This window comes from Aspergillus ochraceoroseus, assembly GCF_002846915.1.
Source record: "Aspergillus ochraceoroseus IBT 24754 chromosome Unknown P175scaffold_1, whole genome shotgun sequence".
In the NCBI taxonomy this organism is placed as follows: Eukaryota; Fungi; Ascomycota; class Eurotiomycetes; order Eurotiales; family Aspergillaceae; genus Aspergillus; species Aspergillus ochraceoroseus.
This window is the reverse complement of record NW_024468476.1, coordinates 232,592-250,807: the sequence shown is the minus strand read 5'-3', so window position 1 is coordinate 250,807 and position 18,216 is coordinate 232,592. Positions and strand designations below refer to the sequence as shown.

The window sequence follows — 18,216 nt, the reverse complement described above, 5'->3', positions numbered from 1 at the left end:
TAATATATATATACATCACACAAAGCAAGAAGAAAGCAAGAAAGAAAGAAAAAAAAAAAATGAATACCCACCCCTACCGCGAAATCCGCGCCGTCTACACCCCCACCACCATAACAATCTACCAAGCATACAACGCCGCAATCGCCACCGCAGCAGTGAGCGCACAGAAACTGGTAGCCCCCTTCAAACGCGAGCGCATGACATGGATAAAACCGTCGTTCCTCTGGATGGCCTACCGAAGCGGATGGGCCACCAAACCGAACCAGGAGCGCATCCTAGCGATCGAAATCACGCGGGCCGGGTTCGAATGGGCCCTGCGACACTCCTCCCTTAGCCATGACCATGACCGTGACCATGTGCCGCCGCTGGGGGGCCGGGGCCTCTCGGAAGCTGAGCGACAAGCCTGGAGGCGGGAGCAGCTGCGGCGGTCCCCTGTGCGAATCCAGTGGGACCCCGAGCGCGACTGTTGGTTCAGGCCGTTGCCGTACCGCAGTATCCAGGTTGGGGTTTCGGGCGAGGCGGTGGATCGGTATGTGGATGAGTGGATTGTTTCGGTGAGGGATGTGACGGCGGATATGCACAGGGTGAAGAGGTTGCTTGATGAGGGGGGGCAGGAGGATGCGCGTAGAGCCTTGCCGGAGGAAAAGGTATATCCGCTTTCGGAGGAGTTGAGGAGGGTTTTGAGTGCTTCTTGAGCTTTTTTAGTATTTTAAAAGCTGAGTTGTAATGGTCACAACAAGAAGACTAGAAGAATATTTAATGTGAATATCCTGGTGTGGTGGAAGATATATATTTCCAATTATACTAGAGTAGAGGAGAGAGTACTACTCTCCGCACGTAATATTATACTTATTGAATAGAAATATTGGCTGATTAAACAAAACCTCTTAAACATATTTGATTGAAATGTAAAAAAAAAAGACCCAACTCAACTAACTAACTAACTAACTAACTGTAAATAAAATAATAATATCGAGTGGTCGAAAAAATCATCCAGAGGATTTGGATCAATCAAAAAATGACAAGGGTGGGATTCGAACCCACGCCAAATTAATGACGCGGAAACTTGTAATACAAGAAGGGGATCCGAGTTGGGAAACCTTAACCGCGCGCCTTAGACCGCTCGGCCACCTTGCCTTTGTGATGTAAGAGCGTCCTCTTTTTTGGCTATATAATGCTATCACAACTGCTCATACTGCAAATTCACTGCTGCGGGCCTACTACTCCTACGAGCTTTAGGGAAGACAATTCTTGGGTATAAATGCTTGTTTGTTCATGCCGGTCTCTCCTGATATGCTAATCCAAAAATAATACAAAAAAAAAAAAAAAAAAAGAAAAAAAAATCACTCTGGCCTCTGCCCATACACTATATGCACCTTGGAATAAAGATGAATTGACAAATCACGCAACTCCTGTCTCATACCGGCTACCAGCGCCTCAATTTCGTTCCGCTGCCAGCCTAGTACTCGGGTGAATAGCGCATAGCAGTAAGGTGGTAAGGCCTCGAACATATTGACCTGGTGGTATCGACCGAGGTCCTTCAGTTTCGGGTCTTTGGGCCAGGGGCTCTGAGGGAGCTGCTGCACATTAACATGCTGCCGTGGCTTTAGCTACCGGGGACACCGTAAACGCACCTTGAAGATTTCCTCATGAACGTTCACAAACCCAGCCTTGTCGAGTCGTTCCTTCCACGTGTGTGTTGTTGACAAACCCTTGCCGAATGTCTCGGCTGACGCGTGCATGTGCTTAATGCCTTCCAGAAGACATTTGGCCTTGAGGTGTGTATCATCATCGGAGTACGTGTTCACGTCGATAGAACAGATCTCAAAATATCCTCCAGGCTTCAGGTTTTTAAATGCTTCGCTGAACACCTTGTCATGGTCGCGGATGGCGCCTTCCAGTTCGCGGCCGTGGATGTAATCAAAGGGTTGGCTGTACGACCAGGTGAGCTCGAAATCGTCTACCTCGAAGCGGCAATTCGGTGGGATCCTGGGCGCGGGTTAGTGAGGATGCTTCGGAGGTCAGTCAGGAAGGTCGCGAGGGAGTACCAAGAGGGCTGGATGGGGCTGAGATCATTTCCTGTGCACGTTAGCTCGAATCCAAGACGTTTGCGACCGAGCTATGCCTACCAATAACTTCAGATTCGGGATGTTCGCTGTAGGACTGGTTAGTTCAATTGCGTCCACCACCAGGTTTCAAGTGTATTAGGTAGCCTCACTCCGCAAAGTCGATGGCCCAGATACCCGTGCCCGTACCGATATCCAACACCCGTGGGGGATTCTTGATGGGCGCCCGGTGTAATTCGCCTTTCAAGAGCATGCGATAGATGTGATGGCTCTGTTGATCTGGTTAACCCCCACCCCGTCGTTCTGGCGCATCCATACTAACGAGGTCGAGTCGGTCCTGTTCTTGCTCATCGTTGGGCTAATCGAGTTAGTGTGATCGAGGTGATGCGGGCGACTGTGCCTACCAAAATGTATTCTCCTTCGTGATACGAGTGATATCTGCGACCGTTCTGGGAGGGGAGAATTTAGCTTCCAGGCATAGGTATCGATCGTAGTTTGTACCTCATATCTGTAAAGGTTAGCGATTGAAAAAACGACGATCTCACGCCCGGGAAAAAACAAAAAAACAAAAAATAAAATAAAACGCACGTATAGGCCATAGCACTAGAGGTTATACTGGTTGTGTAGCTAGCGTCACCTAGCCTGCAATGGTTGGTTAGTGAGTGAGTTCACACAGTTGTCGCATTCAACGGGCACCTACGAGCTCTGGTAACTAGAATCATTATCATTGAAGTCCTGTTAGAGATATTCGGTTAGATTCAAGCAACATAAACTGGTAAACCCTGGGAGTACTCACATCAGGCTCAATAAAAGATTGACTCTGTTGGGTCATTCTTGCAGTTCCTCTGCAAGAAGCGGTTACAGCCTTGATGAAGGAAGGGAGAAGGGGCAAGTAAAAGTATCCGCGACGACACAACCAAAATCTGGTTAACTTCCGGGTCTAAAACAAAACAAAAAAAAAAGATAAAAATAAGCAAATCAAAGGTCGAAGATTAAATCCGAACAAAACCAAGGAGAGAAGAGTTCTAGAGAGGAGGAAAAAGGAGCTGGAGGTAGCAATAAAAACAATTAAGAATTGAGCAGGAACTCAAAATCAATCCACCTTCAACCCTTCTTCTGACTTCTTACTTCGAACTAACTACTATCTACATACCACCTATTTACCACCTCGTGGAGCACTACTTGGACTAGTTTACCAGTAGCACCACATCTCCCCCATGCGGGATGGCCGTTAATGGCAGCGAGGTCAGCAACAGCTCACTAAAGTTGGTGGAGAAAAGGGGAGGGGGGTGACTTCCTATCTGGATTCTGGTGAACTCAACCTGCTGCGAAGACTTTTTTCTTGCTGGTTGAATTGAAGATTTAGGACGGCGTGTTATCCACTAACGCGTTCCTTCACAGATGTACGGAGTACAAGGACTTGGTCCTTCCGTCGATCCCCAATGACAGCAGATGGTGGCCAGGTGGATACACAAGGCGGATACTGGCAATCCACTTCTACGCAGTAGTCAGACATTGACTGTCGCTTTTCCACTTTTCGTCATGCACTTTCTGGCCTGGAGTTCGACCGCAGATTCCTCAAAGGGGGCAAAATGAGACATCTTGATTGGGAGCTACTAGGTACTATTCGCCTGTGGAAGTATAAAGCGGCGGGTTGAGGTTGCTGATAGGTGGTCTCGGACCCTTGGCTGTATTACCTTGGGTACTCTCGTCGGTGGTGGCAAGAGAAAACGAAAGAGAAGCGATGAAGAAGGGAGAAAGAACAAAATCCCGATGGTTATTTGGATGCTCACTTGCCCATTATTATTACGGAGTACACCCCTCGGTCTAGGTACGTCCTGCCAAAGAGGATTCTTGGCCGTGTCGGGGGTTCCTTCCGACTTCTCGAATGAACCTTCCCTGTCCGGATGCTGGAAATATCGGTTTATTTACAGATCTCCGAGACCAGGCTCTTCGCATTGTGAAGGAGTCACTGCTAAACCCCGATTGGGCTATACTCGAATTGGCTTGAATCCCGCTTCCAAGTGGTCTGATTGATTGCACAAGACAAACGGTCCGTTGCATTTCTACTCAGTGGGTTGTCGTCCTCGGTGCTTGGTTGATTATGGATCTGTGTTTGGCACTGTGCGACGGAGTAGTATCCATGCCTTTCTGCCCACCTAAACCGCTACCCGCTTTAGGTGCGCCACACATTCTTCGCGATCACACATTCTTCGCGATTTTTTAATATTTGAAGCTATACAACAACAATAATACTAGTAATCAAAATAAAAAAACTCTCCAGCTTCTTCAGCATGTCTTGCATTATCAATTCCTCTTTGAATTGACTCCTGCGAGCGTGGAGGGGGTGGAGAACCATATACTTTCTTTTTCTGCTTTGCCAACCTCCTCTGCTCACGTTCAGCATCCTTTGCCTTCCTATCTTTAATTGATCGAATAGCATCACGAACTCTTAGAACCCCGTCACTAGATAGACCTTTAATCTGGCGCTTAGTATAAACCCGGCGTTGAGGCTCTTGCACGGCCCTAATCCTTTGAATTGCTTCCTGGGTCATTTTTAGCTCCTCGAGCTTCTCTGCCTGATATTGAAAGAGTTTTGATATATTCCGCCTTGCCCGGTCAGATACCTTATCAAGTTCCTTTGTAACCTTTGCCTGATTCTTTAGAAGAGCCTCTATTGTTGCTGGAGGACTGTTTTCAACGCTGGAGGATAGTAATGGTGGTGGAGATGGGGTTCGACAAAGATCAATTGATATATCTGGTATATCCATCTGATTCGCTAGTTTTTTAATAATTTCAGTGCCATCAACTGGCCAGATACCGCGTTCTTTAAAGGCATCTCGAATAATTCGCTGGCGAAAGGTCTGGTTGCGGATTGGCTGGATAATCTTCAAGAACTCTGCCTTCCCATATGGCTTACCCCCCCATTGAGATAGCTCATTATTCTTGAGGTAAAAATTGGTCTTATAAGCAAGAAAAGGTTTTCCATCAAGAGGTTGGCAGAGATGTGTTGAATGAGCTATAAAACCAAAGGGAATAATATTATTTTCCTCGCAGTATTGTAGAAATTCGAGCGTAAGGTGCGAGCCATGGCCATCAAATATTAGATATCGCTTCTCGCCTTGCTTAGTACGATCAGGATGCTTCGTTTCAGTATTAAATCGATGTAGCCAGGCAAGCGCAAGCTCATCAGTTATCCAACCATTTGAGGATATTGCTGTTGTTGTTTTAGGTGGTAGTTGTTCTGCATCATGATACCAGACCTCCATATAGTTGCCCGTTGCTTTGAAAATAAAAAATGGGTCCATTACCCAACCATCTGCAGCAATACATTCAACTGCAGTAATATTTTCACCTCGCTCACTTTCTGCAAGATCAGGGCATTTAGGACCCCCAAAAACCTTCCTATCACGACCTTTGCCTGGTTGGAAACCACATTCATCAAAGTTGTAGACAAGGCGAGCCGGGACCCCGCGAAGAAGTGATTTCAAAAGGTTATACCAGTGTTGAAGCAAGCCAGCATCCTCTGCTTGTATCCGCCTTAATTCCTTAGTCTTCTGCTTTACTGGAGCAAGTCCTAGATCTGCTGGTACACGCGATTCGAATCGATATGGCCACATCTTACTAACTTGCTTATCTGACCCCGCGCGAGCAAGTGTCTGATTTGCCCATGCTGCAATGACCGCAGGAGTTGGTGGGATGTTCCATTTCCGCATTTGTATGATCCAGTTGATTAAGGCCTTCTCCTGATATGGCTGTAGAAGGTTCTTATTCGTTGTTGTTGGTGTTACTAGTATCTTTGGTTTTTTGAGGCGTGTTCGGAGCGTAGAGTCAGGCACATTGAATTCTCGTGCAATCTTCGCGATATTTGGTTTTTTTTGCTTTTGAACCGTGGCAATAGCTTCAAGCAAGCGAGATTCATTAAAATCTGGAGATTTAGGCATGTTGTGTTGTAATAATAATAAAAATAAGTTGAAATATCAAAAATCGCGAAGAATGTGTGATCGCGAAGAATGTGTGGCGCACCTAAAGCGGGTAGCGGTTTAGGTGGGCAGAAAGGCATGGATACCTGATTGTACTCCGTACTTCGCGCTCGGTGCGATTAAAGTCGATGCACGAATTATACCGTACACGAGACGGGGCAACACCACTGGAATTGACTGATCACATTTTTTGAGGCCACGCCGGCAATTCTTCTGCATATATCACCCACGAACAATCCAGAGAGAAGAATTGAGATAGAGGGACATCCCATACTCTCAAATATTCTCTTACATAAATCGACCCCTTTCCACCTAAGCCACCGTAGAAGCATAAAAGGTATTTACCGTGCCTCCCCTTTTCCAAAAGAATGCGGCTTGAGCGACAGGAAATATCCTTATAACGATCCTGTTCACAAATTCGACCTAAACCTCGGCAGCAGAGTTCTATTCGATCGTAGAATTCTGCTTGTCTTGCGTTTGCATGCTTTCAGGAGCAGGCAGGCCTAGTGGTTTAACAACTACCAACATGCAGGAAGTATATGCGGTGGGTGGTTGGGGTTGAACTTCTTCACCGCGGTTTCCTGCGGTATACTCCGTAATCTCGTGAGGATCTATCCTGTGGACTAACAGGGTAGCTAATGCATCCGCCCTCTTTGGGATAGTCATGACTCCAACAACACTCTTTGGCGATGGATTCACGCAGTCCTATCTGTATCTGGCCGAGGCTCTGGAAAAGAGTGGCCGTGCAGGACGAGGACCGGGGGTTGACCCAGGATTAACCGGGAATGATACTGGCACCCATGTGGCTGGCGGGGCATCTCTGGGTACTTTGTAGACTCCTTCTCCGTCGTGACAAGGACTGGGATAGTTGCCACGAGTCTGCGCGGGACTTTTGCCTGGCCTTATAGGGGGTTGACCTGCCGATTGATATGTGCTGGTTATCAAGTATAAACCTAGGAAGAGAGTTGACCAGCCGTAATATCCTCGTGAAGCTGTCTATCTTGAGCGGGGTATCTTGGCGTCTCTCGCAAGTCTCAACGGTCTGTTCTCCCAACATGCAATCCTCATCACGCCAAACCGCACGGCTTCAAATCATCTCGTATTCGGTATGGCTCTTTCTTTTGCGTCAATCTACCGGGGGTTCCCTATGTGACTGCTGGCCAGCGACGGACGGTAGCGTGGCGTTAATGTGAGAGCACGTCTCCCTTTCCTTGCAGACAGGTCTTCTCCCCCCTTCCCGCATGAGACTTCAGAAGAAGCGGAAGATGAGAAAACCATTTTGCAAAGAAAGAAAACAAAGAAATTTACCTTCCTTTCCTTGACGAATACCTAACCCAGAAACTAGTGCGACCGCGCTCGACTAGAATGTCGTCGTTGCCAGGCTCGGAACCTCCAATGCCCTGGATATTGGTGAACGCTCCAGTTCTACAACCGAACTACAGATGAGAATGATTTTACAGATGCTAGGTCCTTCGACAGGCTTCATGATGAGAAGGACAAAGGCAAAGACGACACTGGAGTCCTGAATCTTGCGGCGAAAGCCCTTGATACAGGCTACATTCCCGCTCCCTTTACACTAGGCAGCGCGAACCGAGCCGATCGGAAAGGCAAGCAACCCGAGGGTTGAACATGTGGTGACAGTGGTGTACTGGAGCACGAACATCAAACACGAATCTTGGACCTCACACTGGCTACAGCGATTATATTAGCGCAGTGTTTGAGATGCTAGATAGTGGCTTGCGCATTCACGAGGGATGGGGCAGTTGGTTCAATTATGGGGAGCCACGTGCATAGCAGCAGGTTTGGTCACACCATATTTATCACCATGCGATCATTTTTCCTGGCGGGCACTTTCATTCGAAAGGAGCCTTGCTTCCTGGGAAGTGCCGCCATGGAGGTCAGCGAATCAAGAAGCTATTGTAGGCGAGGATAGAGTTGGCAAGGGTAGCTAGATCGGCAGAATAACGGAATAAGCGTTTAACGATGTCTTCTGTCGCAAACCACCACACACTGATCACCACACACTGATCACCAGGGGCTCTCTCAAAGGTGTGTCACGGGAGGGGTCGCGCATGCATCATAGCTGCGGTATTCTGCACAACCTGCAACAATAGCCGGCATCTGTCTCGGACGGGAAGTGACGCTCAAAAAGCTGGAGATCCTAAGGCCCTTTCCCTACAGATGTCGTTCAGTCCTTTGCGAAACCTTGTCTCCAGGGCATCGTTTCCGGTCTTGCAGCCCTTGATCAGTTGCTGGTGTTGTTGAAGGCCGATAAAACGCGGGCCCTCGAGGACCAGCACGGCGGCATTGCTGAAACTCTTGGGGTAGCTGGTCAGGCACCTGTGGTCGAGGCGCGGCTCGAGGACCGATTTACCGAGAATGACCAGCCGATGGACTGGATGGATCAGATTGCAATGTCGATGGGAACCTCTGACGACCACATAGAACGAATGAACTGTATCAGAACTCGCGCGCTCATGTTCTGTCGTCGAGATTGCTACTTCGGCCTTCGTTTCGCCAACTCAACATCAGTCGCCTCCAGAGAGTAGCTATGGAGCGTTATATAGCGATTTGGATGATGTTTCCGCGGAGGAAGCGACGCCAGAAAGTGATATACTTGTCGGAAGGATAGCTGGGACATGACAACAGACACCAGCGACCGTGGCTGACTGGCTGACCAGTTGGTTGAAGACGGTCGGATTGGGGGAATGCCCGGGGGGAGAGGGCTGACTTTCCAAACTGCATATACGTCGTAATCTACAGCGAAGACACCTATTTGTATCTATCTAGGTAGTACTCCTGAGTCCTGTGTGTGTTGATTGATCGGGGCTTGATGGGTCCCATCTCCGCCGTCGCCACACAGTCCACGACATCTGCTAAGTGCGTTGTCTCCTTTTCTTCGCAAGATTTTGATCATCGCTTTCAATAATAACGATAATAGGGGGAAAAAAGGTTCTCCCCCTTTTCTCCCCCTAATCGTTCTGTTTTCCTGTTCTCTGCAGCAAACGGACATTCCAATGTCACCCTCTGCCGCATCAAGATTTCCCAATCCGGCTCTCCCCCAACCTCCAATTTCTTCGAAACAACCAAGGACACTCCACACAACCCATTGAACCCAATCGTTCAAAAATGGATGCCTACACTTGGCCTACACTTGGCCCAATGCGTGGCTCGCTTCTTGCTTGCGTGGCTGCTTACCCGCTATATCCGCTGATTGGCTTGCTAGTTGTCTGCTAAGCCTTGGGTTCGCTGCATTAGTCGAAGCTTGGCGAGTGTCTAGCCAACCAGCAATACCGATGGCGATGAAGACAACGACTTGTTCCTGGTCCGGCCGCGTCAGTGAGAACAGGTCCCGATGCAGACGGACTCCCTTCTCGTACGTTGCGATCAGAAGATGCAGCTCGATGTAGGTTGAGGATTTATATGCATCCCAGTGTCATGCCGAGTCACAGCCATTGCTGAGCACCAATCTGATCCCCTACTTCCAAAATGCCGCGTTCTTTTGCCTCCTCCCGGTCGAGCCAGAGCGACAAGAAGAACCAGAACTCGCTCTCCAGCAAATCTGACCAGCTCGGTTCGTGCCCACGTACCCGTGCGCCTTGGGCCGGAGTGAGCAGGATGCACTAACTCTGATAGCGACGAATGAGCCACCGTTATCACTGCGCTCTATGCAGCACCTTGATCGAGATGGCAAAGTGATCGGTTGGTGTCTCTTCTCTCCCTTTTTCTTTCAAATGGAGGTATACTGACCGAGCTAGCTGACCCCGACCGGTCGAATCCCACCAGAGCTCGCCTGGAGCGCCCGTTGGATACAATTCGGGGGTTCGAGGCCGCTATCGAAGCACGGCGGGGACAGAACATTTTGTAACGTACTGATGACTTGTTCGATTACCGGAGGGGTGGGGAATTATAATTTAACTCCAAATTTGTTTATTTTTGGTCATGGCCTAGTTCCAGCTGCTATTCTTGCCACTTCTTGCCTAGAAATACGATCCACTTCTGCGAAATTGACATTTCTGAGGACGCGTCAGCAAAGCCTTTATATATACTAGCCGTCCACCTTGCCTTGCCTAACCACCCTACTCGCCCCTGTTACGCTCTTTGTCAGGTTGACATTGTTGCAAAATGAAGCTCGCTCTCGTGGCAGCTGCCCTCGTGGGCACTGCTTTCGCAAATATCGATCCCATCATTATCAAGGTATAGAGAACGATCATTTTTGTGTCCCTTTTTTTTTTTTTTTGTCTTTGCTCTTCCTCTTAAGCGGTGCTGATTTCATTAGGGCTCGAAATTCTTCTACTCTAGCAACAACACACAATTGTATGTTGGCTTCTTTTGGTTCTGTTTGCGAGATAGTTAGCTAACTTGTTCCAGCTATATCCGTGGTGTCGCCTACCAACGTACGCTTAATTGACTATGCGGGCAGTGATATGTATGGAGACTAATTCACTTGCATAGAGGACTACTCCAGCAATGGCACCACCGACGGCAGCACCAGCTACATCGATCCCCTATCAGATGTCACCACCTGCAAGCGTGATATCCCCATCATGCAGGACCTTAACACCAACACTATCCGTGTCTATGCGGTTGACCCTACTGCGAATCACGACGAGTGCATGTCGCTTCTTGCTGATGCCGGCATCTACGTGATTGCCGACTTGTCTGATCCCACTCAGTCCATTGATCGCAACGATCCCCGCTGGGAGACTTCTCTCTACACTCGCTATACCAACGTTATTGATGCCTTCGCAGGCTACAAGAATACTCTTGGATTCTTTGCGGGAAATGAGGTCTCCAACACTGTCTCGACCACCGACGCAAGCGCCTTTGTCAAGGCCGCTGTGCGTGACATGAAGGCCTACATCAAGGCCAAGAGCTACCGTTCGATGGGCGTCGGATATGCTACAAATGACGATTCCACGATCCGTGTCAACATGGCTGACTACTTCAATTGCGGGGATACCGAGGATGGTATTGATTTCTGGGGATACAACATCTACTCCTGGTGTGGAGACTCCAGCTACAAGGTTTCCGGATACCAGGAGCGCACCGAGGAGTTCAGCAACTACTCCGTGCCTGTGTTCTTCGCCGAATACGGCTGCAACGAGGTTCAGCCCCGCACCTTCACTGAAGTCAAGGCTCTCTTTGGCGACGAGATGAACGACGTGTGGTCTGGTGGAATTGTCTACATGTATTTCCAAGAGTCCAACAACTACGGTAATTTCCCTTGCCCCAGGATACTTTTTACCTTTTTTTTTTTTTTTTTTTTTTTTTTTTTTTTTAAACTGACATCCAAAAAGGTCTTGTCTCCGTTATTGACAGCACCAGCGTCTCCAAGATGACCGACTACACCTACTACTCCAGTGAAATCAACGCCGTTTCGCCTACCGGTACCAACAAGGCGTCCTATACCCCCACCAACAGTGCGCTGCAGGATTGCCCAGCCGTGACCAGCGACTGGCTGGCCACCGCCACTCCCCTGCCTCCCACCCCCAACTCCGAGCTGTGCTCTTGCATGAACAAGGCTGCCAGCTGTGTCGTGGATAGCTCTGTCTCCAGCAAGGACTACGCCGATCTCTTCTCGGTGCTCTGTGGTCTCACCAGCTGTGCGGGTGTCAAGGCTAACGGCACCACGGGCGTTTACGGTGCCTACGGCATGTGCACACCCGAGCAGCAGCTCAACTTCGTTCTCAACAAGTACTACAGCGAACAGAGCTCTGCTTCCACAGCCTGCGACTTCAGCGGCTCTGCCACCATCACCTCTGCCGCCTCCGCCACCGGAACCTGCAGCTCCATGATCAAGGCCGCTGGCACCGCTGGCACCGGCACCGTCACCACCAGCGCCTCGGTCTCTACCACTACTTCCTCCTCTGGAGCGGGTCGTCCTCGAGGATTGTTCATCAATGCACTGGCCCATCTGGTCTAGTTTCTTTTTTTTTTTTTTTTTTTTTGTCCGCCGATTGTAAATTAAGGACTGCTTTACTTGTCATTTTTTCTTTTCTTTTATATTCTTCGTTGATCTTGCCCGTGAAATACATAGGTTTGTAGATCTTAAGCAATTCTTCCGCAGCGATAGAATGGTACATTTCTCTTTCAGTCTATCCCACGTAGGCGCTTCCAACCGCAGCCACGAGTGGAAGGCACCAAGAAACACTTCCGACGAAAAGATTCCGCTGTGCCAGGTCCTCATCCCAAGGTCCTGCCAAGTTCGGCCAAGACTGGCTAGTGGAGAAACAAATAGGGGATATATATATATATATATATATATACTCGAAAGAAACATATATCCCTGATGCATGAGTGGATCAGAAACCCACCTATCCACCTATCCAAAATAGGGCCGCCACCACTCTTTCTTCCAGCTCCCCCCAAACCGATGATTCACGCATGCGTGTGCGCCTTGGAAATTCTCGGCGCCGCTGTGTCTCTGTCCGTTCCCCCAGACACTAACAGGGAGAACGCACAGTCCTCCCATAGCCGACCCGACGGCGGCGTCCTGCGCATCGACACAGACGGGCTCCCGGATCTTGTGGAACGGAGCCCACGTCACCCGCCTCGCGACCTGGCCCGACGCCGGAGCGATGAGATCGCCGATTCCGAGATCGGATTCCACCGAGGATGCGACCAACGGGTGTGCTGGCGGTAATGTGTTGGAGAGGACATCCAACACTGCATCGGTGAACACGCCGGGCCCCGTGACTTCCAGAATGGTTTCCTGGCTGTATGTCGGTCCGAGAATGGGGATGCTGGATCGGTGATGCTGTCTTGTATGTGCTAATACCCGGACGACGGCCTCGCGGAGGAACGGGCTGAATCGCTGCGGCGCATACATGGTATATTGGATCAGGCCGTACCGTCTGATCCAGCGCCAGTCGTGCATTAGCCGGGTAGACGCGTAGGGCTCGTCGATTTCAACCCCGACTAGGAGAGAGATGTTCGCACTGCCGGCGCGAAGGTCCGACAGGATAGGGCGTAGGGTACGACACTGCTTGATCGATTGGGCCGGAAACACGTCCATATCTGCGTAGTAGCCACCGAAATACCACAGTATGAGATATCGGAGGAGATCCGAGCGCAGGACATCATACGGGTACGAGTTGTAGAGGTTCTCGAGATCCGGAACGGTTGAAAAGAGGCTGCTTATGTATCCGTGCGCCTCGTCGTCGGTGACTAGCTGCGTGATGGTTTAGCGAGATGCGACTGGCCCCAGTGTGCTCTTGCTGCTGGTGCTCGTGCTCGTGCTCACCGTGTACTTCCACTCATGATTCTTCTCCTCGAATGCGTGCGAGTCCGATCCTCGTTGTTCTTTCGTGAACTGCTTCCCGATTCTGATCTGCCATATTCTTTCTTCCGCGACCAGATCCCGTCCGTTCTGCGCTAGCGCGCGCTGCTCGATTCTGCGCAGTGCCTCGGACACGCTGCTTTCGTATTCCCGGTCAGGACTCTCGCGATACGGTGAGCGATGGAGAAACCGGGGAATCTCTCCCACGTCGTAGTCTGGAAGCCAGCGGTGGTCTCCAGGGGGAGGAGGCGACGGTAAGCGATGAAAGACCAAGTACAGCACGCCGACCAAGACCAAGGTCGACAGGCGCCGGGGCGTCAGAGTGAGGAAGCAGAACTTCGATTTCCGGTTTCTGGGGGCCAACATGATCTGATCACGACATGATCCGAACCAAGATAACTATGTATGAGAATGATATATCAGCCCAAGGCGGGGAGAGAAGAGCGCAACAGCAGCATGATTCACAACAACTCGGGAGATTTGGCTTTCCAATAGAAAAGGAGCTGACGGGAGAAAAAAAAAAAAAAAAAAAAATGATCAGGCAAGTTAGCGCTCGGGATCAGATTTAGCCAAAAGGGCCTGAAGGAGCCGATCCTAATTGTCCCGGTCTGGCCAACTGACAATAGCTATGGTACTTTTGTGTATCTTATATTGTATATTTGGTGCGTATATTTTGTGTGCAAATTTACATAGTAGTACCCGTACATATGTAGTACAGTACCCCGCCAACTTCGTTCGGGATCCCACAAACTCTGCCATCTCTCTCCTCTCCTCTCTACCTCCTCCTAATGGCTACGGCAAAATTCAAACTCTTTTTCCACGTCCCCCCAGCGGCTCTCGAGGCCTGTAAAGCTGCAGTTTTCGCTGCTGGCGCTGGTCGCTACCCAGGCCCAGGCCAATATACCGAGACCTGCTTCGTGATTCCGGGCAGGGGCCAGTTTCGCCCGGGCGCCACAGCGAACCCAAACATCGGAACCCCCGAAACGCTGGAGCAGTTGGAGGAAATGCGAGTCGAGACGTTGTGCGTGGGCGAAGAAACAGCGAGGAAGGCAGTGGAAGCGCTGAAAAGGTAAGTCATCACTATCGGGGGGGGAAACACGGGCGCTGATGGGATTTAGGGCGCATCCGTACGAGGAGGTTTCGTATGGGGTTATTCGGTTAGAGGACTTTTGACTTGACTCGGTGGATAAAGCACAGGCACACACACACAGTCCTTACTCCTTGCGTCCTCGAGGATGCGATTTCGGGTACGGAGTTGTGGGGACGGAATGATCTGTATCCACTGCAAATGCACGTTCATCTGAAGTTAAACAAGATGTGCTGTCACTGAAATAAAGATTGACAACGGGTGAGGAATGGTCAAGTATCTGTGGATTGGTTTTGTCAATAATTTTCCATTTACCAAGCATCTTTGTCCTTTCTATGCGTACCTAGGTGGTATACTACAGAGTAATTAGATCAAGTAGATTGGGCCACGCGGATTCTAAGGTATCTGTTTAATCTCATTTCACTCAGTGAGTGTAGTCTACTCTATAATTTGGAATGGTGTCTAGTATCCATCCCTCCCCGTTCCTCCTTCAATTTCACCACTGGAAATCCCCAGCTCGCGAGTCATTCCGCCGCCAAGGACACCGACATCGGTGGTGATAGAAACCAGGTCGAATCCTTGTTCTGCACGCTTGCGGGCGTCCACGCCATCGGTACCTGCAGGTTCATAGCCATTAATTAGCCCTGCCGTATAGCTAAAGAAGTAGATCAAGGGACGAAGACGTACAGAAAATGGCAACCTTCTTGCCTGCAGACTTGGCAGCCCTGAGGATACGCTGAATTGCAGCCTCATGTTCCTCTCCACCTCGGATGACACCCATCTGCTTGGAGAGGTCGAAGGGACCTGGAAAAACATCAGCAAATACCCAGAACAAAAAAGCGCGTTCACGATAGCGAAGGATAAAAAAAAAAAAAAAACCTAGAAATCGGACTCACCAATGAGCACACCATCAAGACCTGCAACTTGAGTGATTTTCTCTACGTTTTCCACCCCCGACCTGGACTCAATCTGCACCAGAACCAAAATGCTGTTGTCTGCGTTGTTGTCGTACTCGGCAGCAGGAACCTCTGGGAAAGAATGCGGTGCGAACATCGGCCCGTAACCCCGAGTCCCTTGTGGGGGGTACTTGCAGTGCCGGACAATCTTGACGGCATCCTCCTATAACCACCAGGGTAAATTAAATCAACCTTCGACAGGAGGGATGAGGGATCCAATACCTCGGTGTGGCACATCGGAGTAACGATTCCATGCGCGCCCGCGTCGAGAGCGCGTTTGATCAGCCATTCCTCGCCCCAGGGGACCCGGATGAGTGGACTGGCACCCTCCGCGCCAATGGCATTTGTGAGCTACACTGTGAATCAGCACGGTTGGTACTACTAGCCTTGGAGGGATTCCTGGTCTGGCAAACCTCGTAGTAGTCTCTGTCTGTGATCAAGCCATGTTCAGCGTCAACCAGAACCCAGCTGAATCGATTGGGCTGCTGAGCCGTCGAACGGAGGATTGTCTTCGCAACACCCGTGCTGGGAAGTCTAGAACATAACGCAGTTTAGCCCACTTTTTCAATGAACCTCTGGGCCCGAGAGAGGATCCATTCCACGAAGGATTGAGTGGCTGTGCCAGGCTCCGAGAAACGTGGGGGGGGAGATTAGATGAGGACGACATACGTGAGCCAGAATCCGAAAGCTGACGACGGCTTTGTCAGGGCAGTTTGGATCGCAGTGTTGAGAGCCATATTGAAGACTGTGTGAATTGTCAAGAACAGGAATGCGAATGAGGAAGACAACAAGTTTGAATAAATAAATCCAGCAGTTTGTTTTCCCCGCACTTTTCATGGCTTTTTTTTTCTATCCAAATCTCAACATTTCGGCTTCTCGGAGCTTTTCCGACAAGCTCTCGGGTAAATATCCACCGAAGGGGCATGTATAGTCGGTAAGAGATATTTACTTAGGTACTGTTAAACCTACTTGAATGCCCTCTTACGCATCTGGGTTAAGTGTTGTGAAGATTATGAAGATTCGTGATACCTATTGGGTTTGAGACCCGAATTTTGCCGAAAACCTATCATTATTGGCGCAGGCTTGATAACGCAGCTCATCTTTATATCCTCCAGACTTGAGTAATGATTGCAGCGCGGGAAGGAATTCAACTAGACCTCCTGGTTCTTTATTATGACTTTGATCTCCCGTCCGCTCGCGACAGCCTCGAGCGCTTCTTGGGCCCTGGATAGTGGGAACACAGCTGTGATAAGCGGTTTGAGGTTCACAACACCGCGAGCAAGAAGGTCAATAGCCGACGGAAAACATGAAGCGGTGTAACGTGTGATGCCTCTGACGTCGAGTTCCTTGTTCGTCACCGCAACCATGGGGATGGTATGTGTTTGGACATGTCCGAGTCCGACTTGAAGAACTACGAACAGTGTTAGTTTCTTAGTTCGAGCAGAACGGACAAGGAGAACAGTTGCTTACAGATGCCTCCTTGCTTGCAAATGGCGATTCCGTGCAACATCGAGTCTTCTGCCCCGCTGGCCTCGATCACTCTATCCACTCCTGCTTCCGCGCTGAGCCCGCACTCCTCGACAACTCGCCACATTCTATCTTTCGCGCATTCCCATCTGAAGTCTCCTATTGTTTGGGGTTCCTGTTCACCGTTTGCCATCGCATTGTTATTCAACTGGGGTTGAGCATCGGACTCGGGGGTCGTTGGAAGTAGGTCAATGTGATACACATGGTCGATGATGGGCTTCCCCGTCATCGGGGATAGATATTTTTTAGCGAAAGCCACTCTATCAGGGTTGATATCAAAAGCGATGATTTTCTTAGCCGAGTATGCATGAGCAACAGCCGCCGTAATGAGACCAATTGGCCCGCAGCCACTATAGACAATGTCAAGTTCTTTCCAGGATAAGGTAGAAGAGAGACGGCATACAAGATAGCAACCGTTTGGTGTGCTCTCAAATCGGCACGTTTGCCGATTTGCACGCCGATCTATACAAGATAGCTATAAGTGAGTAAGATGAATTCCTCTGCATGATCAGATTATACTTGCAGCTAGCGGTTGAATACTCCCTGCTTCCTCCCAGCCCACGGATTCCGGAATATGAGGTGCCATATCCGCCGGGAGGGCAAAGAATCTGCCCAAGATTAACATCCTCACATTCTCGAGCGAGATTGAAGGCAGGCGAGACTACCTTGACAGGGACCCATGATTTCCTGGGGCAGCGCAGTATCGGATATCTGGACCCAGTCAGCATGTGCGTCTAATATTTCCGAAGAGAAGGGTATGTATCGTGAATGCACCTAAACATATATTGCTTCGACCATTCTTGCAATTAAGGCACCGCCTACAAGGAAGTCCAGGCTCCACTAAGGAGCGATGTTTCAGTTGGAGAATCCTTGCAGCTATACCCGTACAGATATGCGCCTACCAGCAACTCGATCTCCGATTTTATGCGTCGTTACATACTCCCCAACTGCAATGACCTCCCCCGCGGCCTCGTGTCCCATCACCGTGGGCTCGACAAGCGGGCGACCGCCAACTCCACCAGAAAGATAGCCATGCATGTCCGATCCGCAAATTCCGTTGCTGATCACCTTGACGAGGACGCCATCTGGTTGAAGAATAGGCAGAGGGATGGGTTCGATGCGAATCGTGCGCTTCTTTACGAGAAGACAAGAGGTATTGGGTGGGAGCTGGAGGGCCGTTACATGAGCCGGCTGAGTCTCCGTGAGATGGTGGAATCGGGACATGGTATATAGGAATCCGTGAGTGGTCAGTCTTGGTAAAAAAAACAATAGGTCTCGAATACCTGGAGATGGTCCTGGAGAGGTCACTCTAAAG

At 49.8% G+C, this 18,216-nt stretch overlaps 10 protein-coding genes and 1 non-coding gene across 11 annotated transcripts; 5 read left to right on the top strand and 6 right to left on the bottom strand.

Annotated features, from left to right (window-relative positions):
• Positions 1 to 59: 59 nt before the first annotated feature.
• Positions 60 to 695, top strand: P175DRAFT_0426838 (DUF4291 domain-containing protein; the record flags this gene model as incomplete). Its single annotated transcript, XM_040893201.1, has 1 exon — positions 60 to 695. One exon carries the CDS (start codon positions 60 to 62, stop codon positions 693 to 695), a length of 636 nt encoding a protein of 211 aa, XP_040755092.1.
• Positions 696 to 1,019: 324 nt separating this feature from the next.
• P175DRAFT_0t1 lies at positions 1,020 to 1,137 on the bottom strand. The gene has a single exon. It is a non-coding gene; the product is annotated as a tRNA-Leu (tRNA).
• Positions 1,138 to 1,343: 206 nt separating this feature from the next.
• Positions 1,344 to 3,142, bottom strand: P175DRAFT_0468448 (class I SAM-dependent methyltransferase; the record flags this gene model as incomplete). The annotated part of the gene is made up of 11 exons (XM_040894964.1): positions 2,863 to 3,142; positions 2,767 to 2,801; positions 2,655 to 2,708; positions 2,568 to 2,574; positions 2,471 to 2,515; positions 2,389 to 2,424; positions 2,219 to 2,337; positions 2,130 to 2,155; positions 2,049 to 2,079; positions 1,635 to 1,989; positions 1,344 to 1,577 (listed from the first exon to the last, which is right to left on the bottom strand). The coding sequence occupies exons 1-11, from the start codon at positions 2,896 to 2,898 to the stop codon at positions 1,344 to 1,346; spliced, it is 978 nt and encodes a 325-aa protein (XP_040755091.1). The 5' UTR covers positions 2,899 to 3,142.
• Positions 3,143 to 7,874: 4,732 nt separating this feature from the next.
• On the top strand, positions 7,875 to 8,598 carry P175DRAFT_0553010 (uncharacterized protein; the record flags this gene model as incomplete). The annotated part of the gene is made up of 3 exons (XM_040900459.1): positions 7,875 to 7,968; positions 8,024 to 8,098; positions 8,231 to 8,598. 3 exons carry the CDS (start codon positions 7,875 to 7,877, stop codon positions 8,596 to 8,598), a joined length of 537 nt encoding a protein of 178 aa, XP_040755090.1.
• Positions 8,599 to 9,197: 599 nt separating this feature from the next.
• On the bottom strand, positions 9,198 to 9,505 carry P175DRAFT_0527139 (uncharacterized protein; the record flags this gene model as incomplete). Its single annotated transcript, XM_040899501.1, has 2 exons — positions 9,198 to 9,449; positions 9,500 to 9,505. The coding sequence occupies 2 exons, from the start codon at positions 9,503 to 9,505 to the stop codon at positions 9,198 to 9,200; spliced, it is 258 nt and encodes an 85-aa protein (XP_040755089.1).
• Positions 9,506 to 9,538: 33 nt separating this feature from the next.
• On the top strand, positions 9,539 to 9,917 carry P175DRAFT_0527138 (DUF2406 domain-containing protein; the record flags this gene model as incomplete). The annotated part of the gene is made up of 3 exons (XM_040899500.1): positions 9,539 to 9,623; positions 9,686 to 9,751; positions 9,808 to 9,917. 3 exons carry the CDS (start codon positions 9,539 to 9,541, stop codon positions 9,915 to 9,917), a joined length of 261 nt encoding a protein of 86 aa, XP_040755088.1.
• A 254-nt stretch (positions 9,918 to 10,171) lies between these two features.
• Positions 10,172 to 12,020, top strand: P175DRAFT_0468443 (glycoside hydrolase family 72 protein; the record flags this gene model as incomplete). The annotated part of the gene is made up of 5 exons (XM_040894963.1): positions 10,172 to 10,246; positions 10,329 to 10,366; positions 10,421 to 10,446; positions 10,505 to 11,266; positions 11,350 to 12,020. 5 exons carry the CDS (start codon positions 10,175 to 10,177, stop codon positions 11,973 to 11,975), a joined length of 1,524 nt encoding a protein of 507 aa, XP_040755087.1. The 3' UTR covers positions 11,976 to 12,020.
• Positions 12,003 to 14,090, bottom strand: P175DRAFT_0512861 (uncharacterized protein; the record flags this gene model as incomplete). Its single annotated transcript, XM_040898713.1, has 3 exons — positions 12,003 to 13,223; positions 13,296 to 13,564; positions 14,021 to 14,090. 3 exons carry the CDS (start codon positions 14,088 to 14,090, stop codon positions 12,375 to 12,377), a joined length of 1,188 nt encoding a protein of 395 aa, XP_040755086.1. The 3' UTR covers positions 12,003 to 12,374.
• Positions 14,091 to 14,119: 29 nt separating this feature from the next.
• On the top strand, positions 14,120 to 14,879 carry P175DRAFT_0468436 (uncharacterized protein; the record flags this gene model as incomplete). The annotated part of the gene is made up of 2 exons (XM_040894962.1): positions 14,120 to 14,400; positions 14,450 to 14,879. 2 exons carry the CDS (start codon positions 14,120 to 14,122, stop codon positions 14,502 to 14,504), a joined length of 336 nt encoding a protein of 111 aa, XP_040755085.1. The 3' UTR covers positions 14,505 to 14,879.
• A 1-nt stretch (position 14,880) lies between these two features.
• Positions 14,881 to 16,111, bottom strand: P175DRAFT_0505503 (HpcH/HpaI aldolase family protein; the record flags this gene model as incomplete). Its single annotated transcript, XM_040898105.1, has 6 exons — positions 14,881 to 15,035; positions 15,106 to 15,222; positions 15,315 to 15,537; positions 15,597 to 15,725; positions 15,788 to 15,908; positions 16,044 to 16,111. The coding sequence occupies 6 exons, from the start codon at positions 16,109 to 16,111 to the stop codon at positions 14,881 to 14,883; spliced, it is 813 nt and encodes a 270-aa protein (XP_040755084.1).
• A 414-nt stretch (positions 16,112 to 16,525) lies between these two features.
• P175DRAFT_0505502 (NAD(P)-dependent alcohol dehydrogenase) lies at positions 16,526 to 18,125 on the bottom strand (the record flags this gene model as incomplete). The annotated part of the gene is made up of 7 exons (XM_040898104.1): positions 16,526 to 16,785; positions 16,845 to 17,251; positions 17,305 to 17,363; positions 17,464 to 17,509; positions 17,567 to 17,612; positions 17,676 to 17,741; positions 17,804 to 18,125. 7 exons carry the CDS (start codon positions 18,123 to 18,125, stop codon positions 16,526 to 16,528), a joined length of 1,206 nt encoding a protein of 401 aa, XP_040755083.1.
• Positions 18,126 to 18,216: the final 91 nt, after the last annotated feature.